This window comes from Bos indicus x Bos taurus, chromosome 15 (genome assembly GCF_003369695.1).
Source record: "Bos indicus x Bos taurus breed Angus x Brahman F1 hybrid chromosome 15, Bos_hybrid_MaternalHap_v2.0, whole genome shotgun sequence".
NCBI classification, from domain to species: Eukaryota; Metazoa; Chordata; class Mammalia; order Artiodactyla; family Bovidae; genus Bos; species Bos indicus x Bos taurus.
The window spans coordinates 31,872,426-31,891,398 of record NC_040090.1 but is presented as its reverse complement, the minus strand read 5'-3'; the positions used below and the strand labels follow the sequence as shown (position 1 = coordinate 31,891,398).

At 54.5% G+C, this 18,973-nt stretch overlaps 1 protein-coding gene across 8 annotated transcripts in view; it reads right to left on the bottom strand.

The window, feature by feature from the left end:
* PDE2A (phosphodiesterase 2A) overlaps positions 1 to 18,973 on the bottom strand; it is a 96,871-nt gene that overhangs the window by 38,303 nt on the left and 39,595 nt on the right. For 3 of the 8 annotated variants that reach the window (XM_027562985.1, XM_027562986.1, XM_027562988.1), the window contains one exon: positions 7,009 to 7,186. The exons of the other annotated variants lie outside the window; for them this stretch is intronic. In XM_027562985.1, coding sequence (XP_027418786.1) covers positions 7,009 to 7,186 — 178 coding nt within the window. The remainder of the gene's footprint in view (positions 1 to 7,008; positions 7,187 to 18,973) is intronic. 8 annotated transcript variants of the gene reach the window in all.

The window sequence follows — 18,973 nt, the reverse complement described above, 5'->3', positions numbered from 1 at the left end:
TCTGTCTTGTTCCTCCTCTGGACTGACCCCCAGCTCCCTTCCCAGGGTCCTTAGAGAGAATAGTCTGTCCTTTGTTCTGATTGGTGGCTCTTCGACCTGCCCTTTACTCGGATTGGGGAATGCCCTGACCTGTCCTTTACTGAGATTGGTGGATACCTCTCTGGCCTTTGCTTGGATTGGTCAGTTTTCTGTGACTCCTCAGGCTAAGGGCAAGATAATGGCACAAGAAGGGAATTGGTAAGGAAACTTAAAGACAGTTGGAGCGGCAGAGAGGGGGCCCAGTGGGCGGGATGGAAGCACGGCGATGAACCCCTGGGTGGCCTCTGCCTGATATCCTTCTGTCCACCCACCTCCTGGCCCTGCCCTGCCTGCCTGCCCCAAGATGGCGGGTGTTGAGTGTAGGAAACACAGCTGGGAAGCGCCACTTCACACTTGGCCTTCAAGATTTGCTCTCATGCTGCCTTCTTGAATCTTGCCAAGAGCCCAAAGCAATTTCACCTTCTGCATCAACTCAGGGAGGAAATAGTTCACATTCCACAGAGCATGAGGTGAGGCTCAGAGGTCAGAGTGGCTGCCCCAGTGAAGGGAGAAGAGTCAATGGTACTGAGGCTCAAGTCAAAGAGTTTTAAACCCCAGAAATCTTAAACAGCTGAGGAGAGGAAAAGTACAGACAGAGCCATACCTGCTCTCACGCACATCTACACATGTCACACATACACATATTCCCATGTACACACCAGCACACAAACTCACACACATGGATAAAAATGCAACCCTATAGAAATGGCCACCCACTCCAATATTCTTGCCTGGAAAATTTCATGGACAGAGGAGCCTGGCAGGCATTATTTAGTTCATGGGGTCAAAAAGAGTTGGACAGGACTGAGCACACATGCATGCAATATACAATGCACACATAAACATACACTTAAACATGTACACACATGCAAAAATAAACACACTCAAACACACTCAGCCAAGCTAAGGGTGGGGTGAAAGAGGTCACATTTCCTGCCCTTGCAGCTTTTGTGAACAAACATCAGTGTAAATATCAGCATGACAACCAGCAATTTCCCAGACTCCAGAGGAGAATCTGTGGGGTATAGTGAAGAGCAGCTGTTTCCAGTGTGTCCCAGATTGACTATGGAAATTCTGTGTGGCCTTAGTAGGCTCTTTCCTCTTCTGAGTTTGTTTCCTCACTACTAAAAATGGGTCCTTCCAGCTAACAACACATAGTTCTACCATTTTGTGTTTTAATTCAGTGAGAATGGGTGAATGGATATGTCAAGGCTGCATATTGTCACCCTGCTTGTTTAACTTATATGCAGAGTACATCATGCGAAATGGCGGGCTGGATGAAGCACAAGCTGGAATCAATATTGCCGGGAGAAATATCAATAACCTCAGATATGCAGATGACACCACCCTTATGGCAGAAAGTGAAGAGGAACTAAAGAGCCTCTGGATGAAAGTGAAAAAGGAGAGTGAAAAAGTTGACTTAAAACTCAACATTCAAAAAACTAAGATCATGGCATCTGGTCCCATCACTCCATGGCAAATAGATGGAGAAACAATGGAAACAGTGACAGACTGTATTTTCTTGGGCTCCAAAATCACTGCAGATGGTGACTGCAGCCATGAAATGAAAAGACGCTTGCTCCTTGGAAGAAAAGCTATGACCAACCTAGACAGCATATTAAAAACCAGAGACGTTACTTTGCCAACCAAGGTCCATCTAGTCAAAACTATGGTTTTTCCAGTAGTCATGTATGGATGTGAAAGTTGGACTGTGAAGAAGGCTGAGTGCCGAAGAATTGATGCTTTTGAACTGTGGTGTTGGAGAAGACTCTTGAGAGTCCCTTGGACTGAAAGGAGATCCAACCAGTCAATCGTAAAGGAAATCAGTCCTGAATATTCACTGGAAGGACTGATGCTGAAGTTGAAACTCCCATACTTTGGCCACCTGATGCGAAGAACTGATTCATTGGAAAAGATCCTGATCCTGGGAAAGATTGAAAGCAGGAGGAGAAGGGGATGACAGAGGATGAGATGGTTGGATGGCATCACCGACTCAATGGACATGAGTTTGAGTAAACTCTGGGAGTTGGTGATGGACAGGGAAACCTGGCATGCTGCACTCTATGGGGTTGCAAAGAGTCAGACATGATTGAGCGACTGAACTGAACTGAACTGAATGGACACGTGAATGGATAGATGAATGGATGAGTGGATGGGTAGATGGGTAGAAGGATGGATAGATGGATGGATGGAGCCTTCATACTTTCCCCAGCTCCCTACCTGTAGCCCTATGGTTGGAGGTAGGTCCACTCAGCACTGTAGATGGTGCCACTCCCCACACACTCTAGAAAGTACCCCAGGTACCAAAAAAATGGAGCCTGTTTGGAGCAATCGGTCTCCTCTGGAACCAGCAGTGGGACTGGATCAGCCTTTCTACACTCATTTGGGTAGGAAGAGAGTCTGGACAAAATGACTTCTAACTCATTAATGGATTATATGAAGCCAGAGACCTTGGTTATATCCTTTCTGGAGCCACCAGCAGAGGCACTGATGGCCTTCTTGAAGGTCAAGGTCAGTGTCACATGCTGCTCTCCTGTCTTGTCTCTGTGAGTCTCATTGTCTCTCGTGACCTCCATCAACCATCTATTGCTTTCCCTACTGCTGGGAACCTACAGCCTACCCCTTGGTCTCCAGAGGGAAGCCTCCTTGTGCCCCCAGAGTGACCTAAAAGAAGGCAATAACACCAAACCCAATGGCAAGGTACCTCCTAAGGCAAGCTGTGTTACTGCGACTGATTTATACATGCTGATTTATCCACCTCTGCCTGAGCTAGGTCCCCTGGGTGGCCTGGGGTTGGGGAACCTCCTCTTTCTCTGGGCTTTGGTGTCCCTTTCTCTAAAATGGGGACTTCCAAGGACCTTGGAGCCCCTCTCACTCTATTCCTCTTTCCTTCCCTCTGGACCTGTGTCTCTCTCTCAGGCTGTCTCCCCGATCTCTTCGAGTGGGTCTCTCCCTCTTGCCATGCCTCCCTCGGTCCATGTCTGTCACAGGCTGCTCTCGTGTCTCACCTCTGAGTCTCAATGTCTTTTCCCATCTCCAATCCTCTCTCCTCTCAGATGGCTTCTGCCCTCTCTCTCTTGTACACTCCTGCTCCCTGCCCCCAACTCCTGTCTCTCCTGCCCACTCCTTCCCTAACTCTCCAGGTGGTCTTCTTGAGAACTTGTGGTGAAAGTGTCTGACCCAAGATTGGCACCCCCAGAATAAGGGTACCCAGCAAGGTGGTCATGATGGGAGAAACCAGGGGTGCCAGGGCAGATGCCATCTATTCTTCCACTTCCTGCCTCCTGTTCTGGTGGGCATCACACACATATTCTCCTCTTCCCAGAGAACAGGGCCTTCAGGGACAAAAGAGCCCATCTGTCTCTGCACCCAGCGTGCGCCTGGCACTTGCAAGCCCATCTGCTCCACCAGCAGGAGTGGCAGAGCTCCCCCAAAGGAGGCTTCCCGGGGGCTCAGGCCAGAGAAGCCCCTGGGGACTGGGCCTCAGACCCCAGCCAAGCCCAAGGGCCCGGAACTTACTCTGTGACTCTCATAGCCCTTGCAGCGTGGCTCACCCCATAGAGTCAGGAGATAGCCAGGAAGCAGGAGGGGCGGCCCTTCCTCCTCTCTCCCCTCCTGCCCACCCAGACCTGCTGTGTACCCAAAGAGCTGCCTTGAATGGATCTGGCACCTTAAACACACAGAGGACAGCTGCCCAGGAGTGCTAAGATCTTGCAGCCCCAGACCTCCCCTCAACAAAGCTGAGCTGGACCGGGGTCAAGAAAATAGAAGAAAGAGGCTTGGTGATCCCTGGGAGACCTGATCTGAGGAAGTGGCAGGAGAGAGGCCCAGGCCTCAGTTGGACAAGTTCACATGTCAGAGTCCTACTTCTGCAGGGAAGAAAAAGCACCTACTGTGTGCTAGGGGCATCCATCAGTGGTTCTCAAACCTGTGCACCAGAACCCCTGTAGGGCTTGTTAGCATCCAGGTTGCTGGCCCTACCCCCAGAGTTTCTGATGCAGTAGGTCTGGGATGAGGCTAAGAGTTTGCATTCCCAACACACTCTCAGCTACTGGCCCAGGGACCACACTTGGAGACCCAGCAACACACACTCTCTCTAGTCCTCCCATGAACCCTGGGAGGTGCTTGTATTGACCATCCTGTTTCATAGGTGAGGAGACTATGGATCAGAAAGGAGGGGCCTTGCTCAGGTAAGAATGACCCATCTTCTGGCAAGTCCATGCCACTTACACATATGAGGGGGACTCCTCAGAGAAGGTCCCCAGGCAGGGAGAGGCAGAGGTCCTGGAAGGAGAGTGAGGTGGGGCAGGGAGTGACAAGAGACCAGGGTGTGTGGAAGGGGCCCCTCAGAGTTCAGGGGCCCAGGCCTAAAGGAAGGGCCTGCCCTCTCCCCCCTCTCTTGCTCCTTCCTCCCTCCTCTGGGTCCCCCTCTCTCCCCACCAACCCCTTCTCCGCCCCTCACCTGCCCTTCGCAGACTCTGGCTTCAGTTGTTACTCCAACAGGGCCGCGTCTCCAGCCTCCGAGCCACACTGGAGACACGTGCACTGTAGAGTACACCTGAGCCCGGTCCCGGAGACCCCCCACCACATCTCCCCACCTCCCTGATGAGCTCAGCCCCTCCTGTGGGCTCCTTGCCTCCGACATTCATAACCAGCCCCTCCCGAGCCCCTCACCCATTCCAAGCCAATCTCAGCCAGGTAGGAATCGTATGGCCAGTCAGCTCTCTGTGTTCTTGACTCTCTGGCCCCCTCAGCCCCTAGCACAGGGTCTGGGGTGAGGAAAGGATGGGATGAGGGAACAGCAGAGTGGGCAGAGGGAGGGAGGCCAGAGCCAAGTGGGGGAGGCAAAAGATGGCCTGCGGTGGGGGGTGGGGGCTCAGGATAGGCTCATGCCTAGGCATGCCGCCCATGCCCCTCTGCCTCATTCTCATGGTAGAGCCGACAGCGACCTCCACCCCCATTGCTCACGTTCTCCTCAGCGTCACAGCCTTCCTCCCAAGCACACCAGCAGCAGCCCCTCATCACTGCTATCCCCAACACCTGATGCCTCTACTGTTCTTGACTCCTGGCCAAGGCCCCGTGCGGGCAAGGTGGGGCATGGCCTGGGAGTCCCAAGGAGCCGGCCATGAGTCAGTCATACCACTAAAGAGAAGCCTGGGACCGAGGAGGTGCGCTGCCTGCCCCCAGTGGTGTGTAGGCAAGGACAGGGCCCTGCCAGGGAGTCTGTGCCCCAACAAAGGACTGGGTGAACCCGGCTGGCCTTCAGGTCTGGGTCCCATGACCCTTAATGTCTTTGAACCCTTCTCAGCCTCACCCTCTCCCTTCAGGGTGGGTTGGGGGCTGAACAAAGCAAGTCCAGGAGCCTCTGAGAGGCAGACACAGTGGCCCAAGCAGGAGAGAAGGATGGAGCTGTGTGACCCGCTGGGACCAGCGTCAGAGACGAATTAATGTCTCTCAGGAAACAACAGTCGAAGGAACAATTGGACCCATGAATGATTGAATAAATGAGCGACTGGCCTCCCTTCTCTGGGCCTCCCTCCAGGAACATTTTGTCTTTGCTCCCTCCCTCAGGCCAGTCTGAGTCTCCCACCCAGGGCTCTTACAGCCTGTGCTCCCCATAATGGCGTGGCATGCAGAGTTCCCACTACAGTCCACCTGGCTCCCCCATCAGACCGGGGGCTCTTAGAGGGCAGAGGTTTTATCCTCTTCCTCCTCGGGACCCTAGTATCATGCAGCCCCCATCACGGCTGTCAGGAGGTATTCACTGAGCTATCAAATGATCAGCTAGACTCCCAAGTGCCCAGGGCTGTTGGGCTGTGAAGGGTATATGCCATTACCAAGCAAGAGGGGTGGACCTAATGACTTCTGGAGACCCCTGGCCCAGGAAGACAGCTAAGTCCTCTCAAAGTCTTCCAAGTCTAGCACAGTTACTGTCTTAGAGGAGCCTAAGGAAGGAGAATGCCTTGTACAGAGGACTTTGGCAACATTTCCAAGACATCTCTGCAGGCTGAGGGGTCCTTCTGCCTCAGGATCACCTCCCCGTGCAGAGAGGGCAGGGGATAGATGGTATGTCAGGAGGGAAGGGCCCTTCCCCTGGAGCACTAACATTATCACCATCTTTCATAAGTGAGTTTACCTCCTCCAGGCAGCCCTCCTGGGTGGGTCATTTGTGCTCCTCTCAGCCCTCCTGAGAATTCACACAGGACCAGAGTCTACAAGGGCCTCAGGCCTATGGAACCTAGTCCCCAGCTTGACTAGGGGAGGCTAAGACCAGGAGAGGCAGGAAAGGACTTGCCCAGTTCTCACCCAGAGTCAGGCTTCCCAAGTGGCACTAGTGGTAAAGAACCCACCTACCAATGCAGGAGACTTAAGAGACACGGGTTTGATCCCTGGGTCAGGAAGATCCCCTGGAGCGGGGCATGGCAATCCACTCCAATATTCTCTCCTGGAGAATCCTATCGACAGAGGAGCCTAGCGGGCTACAGTCCATTGAGTCACAAAGAGCTGGACACGACTGAGCAATTAAGCATGTGCGCACCTGGAGTCAGGAGGCTTTGCTCCGGCCACAGGCCTTCGGGACACACTAGGCTCCCTCCCTGCTGAGCACTGTCATCTTAGAGGCCCCTCAGGTTCCGTCTTGGCTGGTGGATGGATTGAGACCCTCTCAGATGTAGGGAGGGGCTGGGTGCCTTCCTCCAAGTCAGGGACAGGGCCTCTGGTCTCTCCCTGAGCCAGACATGGTGCCCACATTGGGAAGTCAGTAACGGATGGCACTGGCCTGGCACAGGGTTAGTGTGGGCCTGCAGAGGGCAGGGAGGAAGGGCCGGCCTGGGGAGGGGCTGCTGGGGGTGAAGGGGGCTGGCCGGGCAGGGCGTCCCCTCCAGAGCAAGGCCGACAGCAGGCCGCAGAGGGGACTTTCCCGGCTCTGACCTGAACTCTGTTTCCCTCCCGGCCTTCCTGGATTCTCCACGTCTGTCTCTCTCTCTCAGTCTGTTCTTCTCTGGCATGCGTCTCTCCCACAGCCTCACTGCTGGGTCCCATGACTGTATTTGGCTCTGTCTTCAGGGTCTGGTCCATCTCAGCTGTTCCCCAATTCCCGGCGCATGGACTAGGGGTTGGGAGGGAGGGTGAGTATGAGAAAGAGACTGGGACAGAGATAAGGACCGATTCAGAAGCTGAGGAACAAAAGAAGAGCCAGGAGGGGACCTTGGGGCTGGGGCCAGGGAGGCAGGGCTGGCCAGGGTCCTCAAACCTCGCTGGCCCTGAGGACGAAGCCCGAATTGGAGGGAGGGGCAGGGTCCACCCTTTCCCTCTGCACTGGCTCCCGGCCCCCCTTCCTTCTCCCTGCCCCTGCAGGAATGTGTGAGCATCTCATTGTTCCTAAAAATAGTCCCACTGTATTGGGGGTTGGAATGAGAAATCTTCTGGGCAGGGTTCATCTCAGGCATGCCCCTGCCTCTGAGCTTCCAACGATTTTGTTCCCCAGAGCGGGGCCCTTTCTGAGCCACCCCCCACACACACACACCTGCCATGGCTCCCGGGGCCCCAGAATAGGCTCTGAGCTCTGGGACTTGTTGGAACTGTTTGTGAAGCACCCCAGACGAGGCCACTGCTATTCTTACTGATGCCCGAGTCCAGGCACACTCCAGCCTCTTCCCAACTCTCCAACCTTCTCCCGACTACCCCATCATCCTCCCACCTCCAGGCCCTGGCTCCTCCATTTCCATTTCCTCACTTCTCCCCTCCTGTCCTTCCAGGTCCAGCCCAGGTCTGCTCTGGTGCCCCACCCCTGCTGTGCTCTCTGGCTCCCCATCCAGTCCTTCAGGATTCAGGGGAGTCTCAGCCCCACCTTGCCTCCTCTGCTCCCCTTGGCAGATCACCTCGGGCTGGGCCTCCCTCCCCCTCCACTCCCTGAGTAAAGCTCTGAGGCACTGCCCTTCTCCAGGGAAGGGGTCGTTGGTGGGGAGACGCTGCAGGCTCTGGGCTCCCACACCCTCCCCTGACCCCAGCATCTCCCCACCAGCTTTGGTTTTCTCTTTTGCACCCTGGGCCTGGAATGTCTCTTGATTTCAGTCTCGAGGGGAAGGCCCATCCAGTCTCACCTCCTCTCTGCCTCCATTTTTCAGATGGGGGAACCGAGCCCCAGAGAGGGGAGGTGATGGGCCCCCGAGTCCACGGGAAGCTGGCCATGGGCCTCGGTCACGCTGCATCGTTATGCAGGGTCCCCCTGTCTGTGGGGCTCCAGAGGCAGGCTCCTCACACAACCCACCACCCCACCCACCCTGCCCAGGCAGGCAGGCTGGCATCCAAAAGTATTTGCCTTTGGAGGGCCCAGGAAGCCACAGAACAAACATCCGGAGTCTCTGGAACTTCTCCTACTTTCCCTCCTTATATCCCAAGAATCCGGGAGCCACTAAGCGCATGTGTACACACACACACACACACACACAGAGCTCAGGGCCATGTAAACACATGAGCTCAGGAGATCTCGTGCTATTGCTGTGCCTGTGAGAATCTATCTGTGCAGTTCCTTTAGAGGCCCCAAAACCCTAAAAAGATGAGACTGTCCCCCAACCTCACCAGTGTGTGTGTTAGTCGCTCAGTCATGTCTGACTCTTTGAGACCTCATGGACTGTGGCCGCCAGGCTCCTCTGCCCATGATATTCTCCACACAAGATACTGGAGTGGGCTGCCATGCCCTCCTCCAGACCTTCTCAATTTTGTCTTGGAAATGAACGCTAGAATTGCTTTTGCATTAACTTTTCTGACTGCAAAATTCCAGATACAATCATCCCACCTGACTTTTCCCCCCACTTTATGGGGAGCTCCTCCCCTTCAGCTGGTGACCTGAGCACATGTGTGGCCTGTCCCTCAGCTGTCCATAATGCATGTCCCTATAGACCATCATATGACCACAGCAGAATATGACCCTCAGGTCATTAGGAGGATGTCTGTGTGAAAGCATGTGAGTCTGGGACTCTGGGAGTGTGAGCACACCCCTGAGGCCATGTCTGTGCGTGAGCCATCTGTGCATGCGGGGGCCTGTGTGGGTGTGATGTGGGTTGGTGATGTCTACGTGGGTCTGGGTGTACACAGCAAGTGTGTAATTGTCTGTGGAACTGTGAGTGCATCGGCGGCTGGTTTTGTCTCTGAACGAATGACTGAGTTTATGGCTAAGTGCTGGCATCTGTGCCTGTGGGGGGTTTGATTCATCTGCCCTGCCCTGAGCACCCCATCACCTCCTCCATCACCTCTGGCAGACCTGGGCTCACAAGTCTTCCCTGCCACACGTCATCTGTGTGGCACTGGACAAGCCTTTCATCTCCCTGGGCTCAGTTTTCTGAAATGGTGACTTCTCCCAGAGCCGCTGAGAAGACTCAAGAGGAATCTTGCGGTCCTGCCTAAGTGGCTCCCAGCCAGGGGGCTAGGGCACTTCTGTGCAAGCTACAAAGAAGTGAGCCCAACCCTCTGGGCAAATGCAGCCTGAGGGACAAGGGTTGACGGGGGGCAGGGGCGAGTGTAAGCTGGGTTTCAGTGCTGTTGGAACCCTGTGTGAGTAAAGTTCAACCTGTGAGGTTAGAAGCTGTGGCCCTGCAGGTGACCAGAAACAGAAGCTCCCTTTCTTCCTGCTCCCACTCCAGGTGTGCAGCCTGGAACTAGAGGATCTCTGGCTCTGGACAGAGATAAAGCTCTGAGGACTCCCACTCCCACCAAACTCCCCCTGGGGTTCTTTCCCCTTCACCCACCCTCTACCCTGCCTTCTCCAAAGTCCAAGAGAAGGCCCTACGGAAGCCATGAGAGGGACTGACCAGATCAGGGATGCAGAGATGAACTAGGCCAGCCAGAGGATCAGAGACCACCCCTGCCCCCACCTCCACCCCCACCAATGACAACTCTCCTTGTCCGATGGGGAGACTGAGACAGAGAGAGAACCAGAGACCCTCCATGGACACAATGAACCTAATCATTGCAAGCTTCTGTCTCAAGATCTCTGTACCTGGAGATGGGGAGATCCAAGCTCTGGACTCTGTGGGCTCCGAAATGGAGCCCAAGGGAGTGGGTGGGGTTCCAAGAGAAAGGCCCTTCCAGACCTGAGCCCTCAGCTGTGAGTGTGGGTCTTCTACCCACCAGCCCCGCTGCCTCCCCGCAACCCTGGCCAGATCCCCCACTGGTGTGATAACCACATTATGGCATTTTTTCTTGAGCAAATTGCATCGGCCTAATTGAATGAGGCTGCAGGAGCCTGGGCTGGAGGCTGACAGCGGGTAAGGATGGCAGGAGCCACGGAGAGGAGGGTGTGGGAGCAATATGGGATGGGGAGGTCCTGACGACGCTGAGCAGAGGACAGAAGGGATGGGAGAGGGAAAGTGGAGGGCTGTGAACATCAAACACAGCATTCATTCCCTTCAGCCCCTCTGCACACCCACTGGTGCTCACATCACACCAGGTGCCTGGACACACTGGGATGCAAGAGATGGTCTCCCCAGGGGACCACTGAGCATTCACTCAGTGCCAGGCACTGTGTTCTTTTAAAAGCACCATTTCACATAATCCTCCCACCGGCCCCATTTTATTCTTGAGAGAATTGAGGCCTAAGAGATGAAATGACCTGCTACATGTCAGAGCCAGATACCATAGCCCTTGCTCTTACCGGGTACCTGCAGCATCCCAGTACCGCGCTCCCACCCTGCCTCCAGGAAGCCTTCCTGGGGAGCTCAGTGAAAGGAGGAGGCCTCACGCCAGCTCATACTTGGGCCCAGACACCATTTCTGTCCCCGCTGAGTGCTCCTGCTCGCCCACTCTGTGATGTCTGTCCTCTGTCTGATGGTCAGCAGCCGAGGCTGGGGCTGATCCCACACAATCACACACCCCCATCACTCACAACACACCCGTGACCCCTCTCATCCCATGCAGCATCCACTCTGTGTGTCAGACTCATTGGCTCAGGGTGACAACAGGGAGGACACGATCGCTGCCGTCACATGGCATGTCCCACACACTCAGTGACACACAATCATTACATGGTATCCACAGTGTCACACACCACTGAGTGTCACAGGGCCACACACAGTGAAACTATCCCTTTGGTCCTCACTCAGGGTGAGGCCCACGGGCAGTGTCAGTCACACACCGCGCTCCCAAGGTCCTCAACACACCCTCACACAGACTCACACACACACAGTTCCAAGCTGGCTCTGGGCTGCACTGTCTCATGTCATCCAGGACCTTAAAAATATCCACCTTTGATGAAATGACGTCATTTCTGAGATTTGCATTAAAATACTTCAGCAAAAGAGCCTACAAAATGGGAGAAAATATTTGCGAATCCTATGTCTGATAAGGGGTTGGTATCCAGAATATACAAAGAAGCCCTACGGCTCAACCACAAAATAAACACCCTGATTTTTAAATGGGCAAAGACCTTGAATAGACATTTCTCTAAAGAAGATGTACAAATGGCTGACAAACACGTGAAAAGATGTTCGACATCACTGATCATCAGGGCACACAAATCAAAACCACAGGGAGATACCACCTCACATTCATTGAAATGGCCACTATTAAAAAAAGAAAAAAACAGAAAATAAGTGTTGGTGAGGATGTAGAGAAACTGGACCTCTGGTACACCGTCAATGGGAATGTAAAATTGTGTGGCTGCTGTGGAAAATAGTACATGGTTCCTCAAAATTAAAGATTAAATTATCATGTGATCCAGCAATTCCCCTTCAGGGTATGTATCTAAAAAACTGAAATCAGGATCTTAAATTTGTACTTCCATGTTCACAGCATCATTATTCATAAAAAGGTGAAGCAACCAAAGTGTACATCAAGGGATGAACTGATAAACAAAATGGTTTATATACAATAGAATATTATTTATCCTCAAAAAGGAAGGAAATTCTGACATATGTTATGACATGGCCTGGATTAAAATTGAGAACATTATGTTGAATGAAATGAGAATCACAAAAAGACAAATACTATATGATTCCACTCATATGAGATACTTAGGATAGTCAGATTCATAGAGACAGAAAACAGAATAGTGGTTACCTGGGGCTAGAGGGAGAGGGAGTTGTTTAATGGGTATAAGTTTCAGTTTTGCAAAATGAAAAATGTTCTGGAAAATGGTTGCACATCCCTGCAAATGTACTTAACACCACTGAACTCTCTATTTAAAAATAATTAAGATGGTCACTTTTATATTATGCATATTTTACCACAATTCAAAATATTTCAAGAAAGGAAAATGAAAATAAAAAGGAGGGATCGATGAACTAAATATGTCTAAATCTTAATGACCGTTATATTTGGGTGATGGGTATATGACCAGCTCATTGTATTATTCTCCCAAGCATTGTGTGTTTAAAATATTCCATAATAAGAAAAAATTGTACTCTCCCTTGACCTCACACCCCTTTGGAGCAACCACACGTCCTCTTTGCATCCCTTCACAGCCAAAGGTCTCCAGAGGACTGACTACGCTCTGTCTTCACCGCCACTCACCACCTGCCCAGGCCATGTGGCTTCTGGCCCCACCCTGTCACTGACAGGGTTCTTGTCTGGCTCAGTTGAGCACGTGGCCCAGCCCAGCACGATCTCCCTGTTCCCACCTTGCCTGACGGCTTGGCAGCATGTCACCCTGTTGAACCTCTCCCGCTCCCTGACTTTCAGCTTCACCCCATCTGGTCCCCTCCACCTCCCTGGCTGCTCCTGCTCTGTCTCGCTGCGGCTCTTCACCTCAGGGTTCAGTCCTCAGTCCTCACCTCTTTTCTCACTGTCTCTCCCTAGGTCATCCCAGCCAGGTCTGTGGTTTAATAAATCAGCCCTACCCACTGGCTCGCAAACATATCCCCAGCCTGGCCTCAGCTGCCCATCACCTGGATGTTTGACTTGCATCCAAACAGGTCTGTCAATCTCGGTCTCCTTGTCCTCTCCCACCCCATGCCTTTCCCAGTAACATCGCCACCAGCTATCCCTTGGTTCTTCAAATCAGAAACCTGGGAGCCATTCTCCTTTTTCCTTCTGGTTCATCCTCTGATTCATCAGCAAGTTCTGTCATTTCTACCTGCAAATATCTCCAAAGTTTGTTCATTTCTCTCCAACTCTTCTGCCCTCCCCTTAGCCCAGGCACCACCATCTCCAGCCTGGGTGGCTACAATGGCCTTCAATTCTCTGCCTACCTCCTCTCAGCCCCTCCAGCTGGTTCCCCACCATACACTCTGCAACAAGAGTATAGACTCTTTCAAAATCATAAATTAGACCATGTCACTTCCCTGCTTGAACCCATCGGGGTCTTCCCATGACAGTATTTTACACAGGGTTGTGTGCTAACAGCTCACACTGTCACAAGCATTACAGGATTGCACAGTATCACACGCTGGTTTTCACACACGATGTCACTCTGTGTTACACCCTTGGTTGCACACTCAGCCTCCCTATATGCCTGGGGCCCACACTGACAATTCAGTGTCAGACACTTGAGCCCCCAAACTCAGAACCACACTTGTTACTGCACAGCGTCACTCATCCGTGTTTACCTATTTGATCCTCACAGTGTCACACCCTCAGTGTCACACTTGGTATCACTCAGCATCACACAATCAATATCACAGGGTCACACCATCAGTAGCATGTCCACTGTCTCACACAGTCTTGGACAAGTGGTGTCACACATCTGGAATCACTATTTTGGTGTCACACATTTGGTGTGTGTCATTTGGTGTCACACTCAGTGATTCGCCCACTCTCCACACAGTATCCCATGATTTCACAAACTCGGTGTCACACAGCAGAGCCCCCGCTGCCCCATTGTCAATGTCTCAGTGTCACCCTGGGCATCCCCTGGGCCCCACAAGCTGCCCCCACCCCCACCCCACCGGGTCCCGTCGCCAGAGCTGCTGCCCCATGTCAAGGCTGCTTCCTGTTGTTGTGCTCAGAGTCCTCAGCCACTGCCTGTTCCTTCAAGGATTTCCTGTTGTCAGGGCCCCCGTCAGAGATACACAGCCTAAAGCCCAAGAGTTGCCCCCACCCCCCGGCAGGGACCTGGGGCTCCTCTACCTGCCCTTGCTGGGCCCATGTGGGATTCCCCCGCACCCCGTTCAATCAGCCTGGCTCCCCCTCGTGCCTGGGCTTGTCCTGAATCACTGAAAGGTGACCTCTGGGCCCTGCCTCACCCCCAGGGGGCCCAGACCTGTGTTTCCCAGGAAGGGGACTCTTGGGCAGCCTGAACATAGCTGTCTGGACTGAGCGGCTTGGAACAAGACCTTCACAGATCTGTGGGGCTCAGTCTGAAGCTGCTGGGAGCCAGGGCAAAAGGACAGGCTCCTGGGTAGGGAGGACAAAGGGTTAGGGGGTTCGGGAGTCAGGGAAGACTTTCCAGAGGAAGCCAGCTGAGAGCTGGGACATACAAGCAAGTGGAAGAAACGGCATCCCAGGTGGGGGCAGCAGACAGGAGCAGAGGCTTGGAGGCAGGAACCGGCGGAGACGGGTGACAGGGATGAAAATAGGAACATGACAGAGGCAAGGTTATGCGGCGGCTTCTCTCCTATCAGCTGCCTCCTCTCCCCGCGCGTGCCGGCATTCAGACTCCAGCTCTGGTGGGAGCCACAGGGCACACCCTTCCTGGCTCAGCCTTCGGGAGCCCCACAGATTGCCCCCCAAGGCCACCAAGCCCCCTCACCTCCTGCCCCAGGCCAGCCCGCAGGAAGGACAGGCGGAGGCCAGCGCACGCTCCCCACACGGCCTGAGATAAATATTTCCCGGGAAACGGAACTTGTTCTCTCTGTGTTTACAGCCAAGGGCCAGGCAGGGTGGTGGGGGAGGGGCCAGCCAGAGGCGCCTCATCCAGCCCTGGGGCCACAGCATCTGGCCCAGCATCAGCCTTGACCTGCTGTCTGCCTCGGAGCCAGTCCCCACCTCCTCTGAGCCTCCATTTCAAGCGCTTGAGGGGACCACCCGGGGCCTTGGTGGGGTGGGGGGGTGTGGGGCGGGGGGCGGGGTGCCACAAGTCTGGTCCAGGCTCAGTGTGTCTTCCCTGGGTGTAAATGCCTGGTGCTTGATGTCTGCTCCTGCAGACTAGGCTTCTCCAACAGCAGGACTTGCGTCTGCCCATCTCTGCCTCGTCCTTGGTCAGTCAGGGATGTGGACAGATGGATGGACAGACAGACAGACAGGCTGGGGTGGCAGCTGAGATCGCCTCCCTGGCCCAGGTCCCTGCACACCCTGGGCCTGTGCAGCCTGACAGGTGGGCGCAGACAGATGGCAGGGCCGGGGGACCCCGTGGACACCAGATGCTACGGCCAACTTGTTGGCAGCAGCTCCCTGCAGGCCGTGGGGCAGCTTTGAGGCCACTTGCTCCTGATGTGCGGAATCCAGGAGGAGGCTGGCAGGTCTCCCAGCTCGGAGCAGTCACTTGAGAATCTTAAAAACGAGCATGGGAAGAGCTGCCTGCAGCAGCCCCTCCAGCCTCACCCCAACGCTTCCGGCACAGTAACCTGGGCTCCACTGACACGCTGGCCTTCTCCCGTGCAGACCCAGGGACATCCTACCCACATGCCTTTGCAAAAGCTGCTCTTCTCAACCCTGAAGCCTTTCTCAACCCCCAGAGCAATCCTACCCAACAGCACCACCCTGGCTCCTGCTGCTCCCTATGGCTAGCCCACCTCGGGGGCCCACTTATTCACCATTGCTGGCCTCAGCCTCGCTCTAGACTCGGAGATCAAACATTCCTCAGACCAGGACCCAAGGGCGAAGAGGTTTTTGAAGCTGGGTTCTCAACACAGAGCCAGCCTCCTGCAGCCCCCTCTAAGTCCTTGCTCCAGGCTTCTCTGTATGCCTGGTCCCTGTCCCGTTGCCCTCAGAGGGTCCTCTCAGAAGCCAGCCACGTGGACCTCCCTGACTATCCAGCTGATCTCTGGTCTCATTAGTCACTGACTTTAACCCTCCTCATCCTTCAAGGTTCCAAGGTGCCCCCTCCAGGAAGTCTCCAAGCCTGCACCCAATACAGCAATATAGTTCTTAGAACTACTTCACCCTCATCTCATAGCCATTCTCATTCGATCAAGAAGCATTTATTGGGCACCTAATACCAGGCCTATGCCAGGCCCCACATGAGCCCAGGAGAGACTAAGAAGACTCAGCCTTGGTTCCTACCAGCCAGATACTTACAACTACATGGGAAAGGATATATAACCACATGGTGTAACAAGATGTCTGACTGTAAGTTCAGGGAAGCTTGGAGGTATGAGTGCCCAGGAGGTGGGGGAGGCCAACTTGACCTGAGGTGGAGGGAGCAATCTGAGAGGACTTCACAAAGGAGGTGGCATCTAGTCTGGGGCTTGAAAAAGGAGCACGTGTGTGCCTGCGTGCTAAGTCGCCTCAGTCCTGTTCACCTCTTTGCGACCCGTGGGCTGTAGCCCACCAGGCTCCACTGTCCATGGGATTCTCCAGGCAAGAATACTGGAGTGGGCTGCCATGCTTTCCTCCAGGTGGTCTTCTCCACCCAGAGATCAAACCTGAGTCTCATGTCTCCTGCATTGGCAGGCGGATTCTTTACCACTAGCACCAAAAGGAGTAGGTAGAGGAACAAAGGAAAGGCATTCCAAAGACAGGAGCCAGTGTGAACAAAGTCAGGGAGGTCGGGAAGAGCAGGTGTCCCAGAAGTGAGCACTGCCATGTCTGGGGGCAAGGGGTGGACAGGAGGGGGTCCAGCAGGTACAGCTGTCAATGCCATGGCAAAGGTGTGGTCTTCCCTTATCCAGTGGGAAGCCACAGAGGAGCCAGTGCTGGGAGAGCACTAGGGTGCTTGATGTGGATACCCGTGCACTTGTTCATGGCTGCCTCTTCCCAGCCCCTGCCCCAGCTGGGTTTCCTAACCCTCGTCTGGGCCCTGAGAGCCAGCACAGAGACAGCATTCACCCAGAGTGTTCAACTCACTGCTTGCACTGCCTCAGCCCTGACATCCAGAGAGAGTAATGGCCCTGGCATTGAAGGAGGATTCCAGATGGTGACTGAAGAGCCCCTCCTCCAAGCCGGCCAGCTGGCACAGGGGCCAGGAAGCCATCCGAAGAAGGTGTGCTGAACAGACACCTGTTGGGAGGGCGTGGGAGCCGGCAGTCCTGCTCTCGTGGCTGTTGTGCTGCCAGCGGCAGGAGAATGAGCTGTGCTCACCCAGCCCCGTGGGGCACCTGGTCTCATAAAGCAGAGCCATCTAGACCTGGCTCCAAGGATCTCACCCTTGAGGGAAGCAGGGAGGCTGCCAACTCCCTCCGAGGACTCTCTGCGGGCCAGGCCTGGGGCAGGCGCCTCACACATACTATCTTTGTAACTTCTCCCAACAGGCCTGCCATGATTATTACGTCCAAAAATAGTGATTATGTCCAATGATGGTGAAGCTTCTTATCCCCTTTTGACAGGTGAGGGAACTGATGCTCAGGTTGGTTAAGGGACTGGCCCAATGTCACACCCCTAGGAAGTGGTGAAGCTAAGACTTGAACTCATGCCCACCTGACCCCATGGTCTGTCCACTGGATGAGTGCATTCATCTCCCCAGGCTCCACCTTCACAGGAGGCTCCCCATCCCTCTTTACCTCCAGGTGTCCCAATAGTTTGAGCCACACCCTAGGGTTCCTACTCTCTCCAGTCCTAGCCTTTCTGTGTTAGGGGGTCCCCAGGGGCAGCAACCTCTTTCCAGCAGGGCTGAGCATGGGCCCGGGCACCCGGAACGGGGTGCTAAGTGAACCCAGAAACACAGCAGGCGCTGCTCAGAAGCCAGGCAGACACCTGCCATCTCCGTGATGGGTGCGGGACTGGGGGGAAAGAAATGAGACCCAGGGGGGCTCATAGCCCATATCTTTGGGCTGAGAGAGGGGGCAGTGGGACCCCGGCGAAGGAAAGGCAGCAGGAACAAATAGGGATGATCTGGGGAAGCCTCGTGGGGAGGGTGAGGAAGGAGGCAGAACTTGAACTTGCAGGGAGCAGGGCCAAGGGAAAGGGGGCTGTGCACAGAGAAAGAAACGAGAAGCCTGGGCCCGGCTCCTGCTCTTGCAGCCCCGCTCCCATCTCTCAAGATGGGCTCAGTTTCTCCAAAGCCCTCTCCCCTGTCAGCTTCCTGGGAGGATGACAAATCCAGTCTTTCCTGGCGGGTAGCAGCGGCTGCCGAGACACTGCTGGCTCCCAGGAACACCATCTGTCCCAGCTCCCGGGGGAGCCCCCGCCCCACGGGGAATGCCACGGCCAGAAATAAATTAATAATGACTCTCCAGGTCCCCCCTCTCTCCCTCGCCTAGCACCCAGCTGCAGGCACATCCTCAGGGCTGGGCTCTGTGTCCCAGCAGTGAGCCCATGCTGACCCCACTGGGCACCAGGCCCCGAATGGGCATCTTCGGCCATCTCACCCGAGGACAGGGAGAGAGCCAGGGTTGAATATGTGACATAGGTCCACTTTCAACTCTGCCTCCGATTCACTCACTCCCTTTGTGATCCTGCTGGGCCTCAGCTTCCCCTAAGTAGAAGAATCACAGCCCCTGCCTTCCAGGGAGGTCGTGGGGATTAAACAAGGAAGTGGATCTAGAGCTCCTGGCCCAGAGGAGGGGCTGATACAGCCACAGTCTTCCCTTCCTCTCAGCCAGGAACCCAGGGCACAGGGAAGGTTCATCAAAGGCTCTCTGATCTCACACACACCCCTCCTCTGTGCCAACCTTCACCAACCCCAGCCCACCCCACTGTGACTCAGGATCCCAGGGACACTTGACAGTTCCTATGAGGCCCTCCCAAAGGCATGGTCAGGGACTGAGATGGCACCCCTCATCTCAAAGGAAAGGTGCTTGCTGAGCCCTCCTCAGGCACCTTTTGGAGGGTGGTGGGAGACTCAGGAATGAACAAGACACATCCC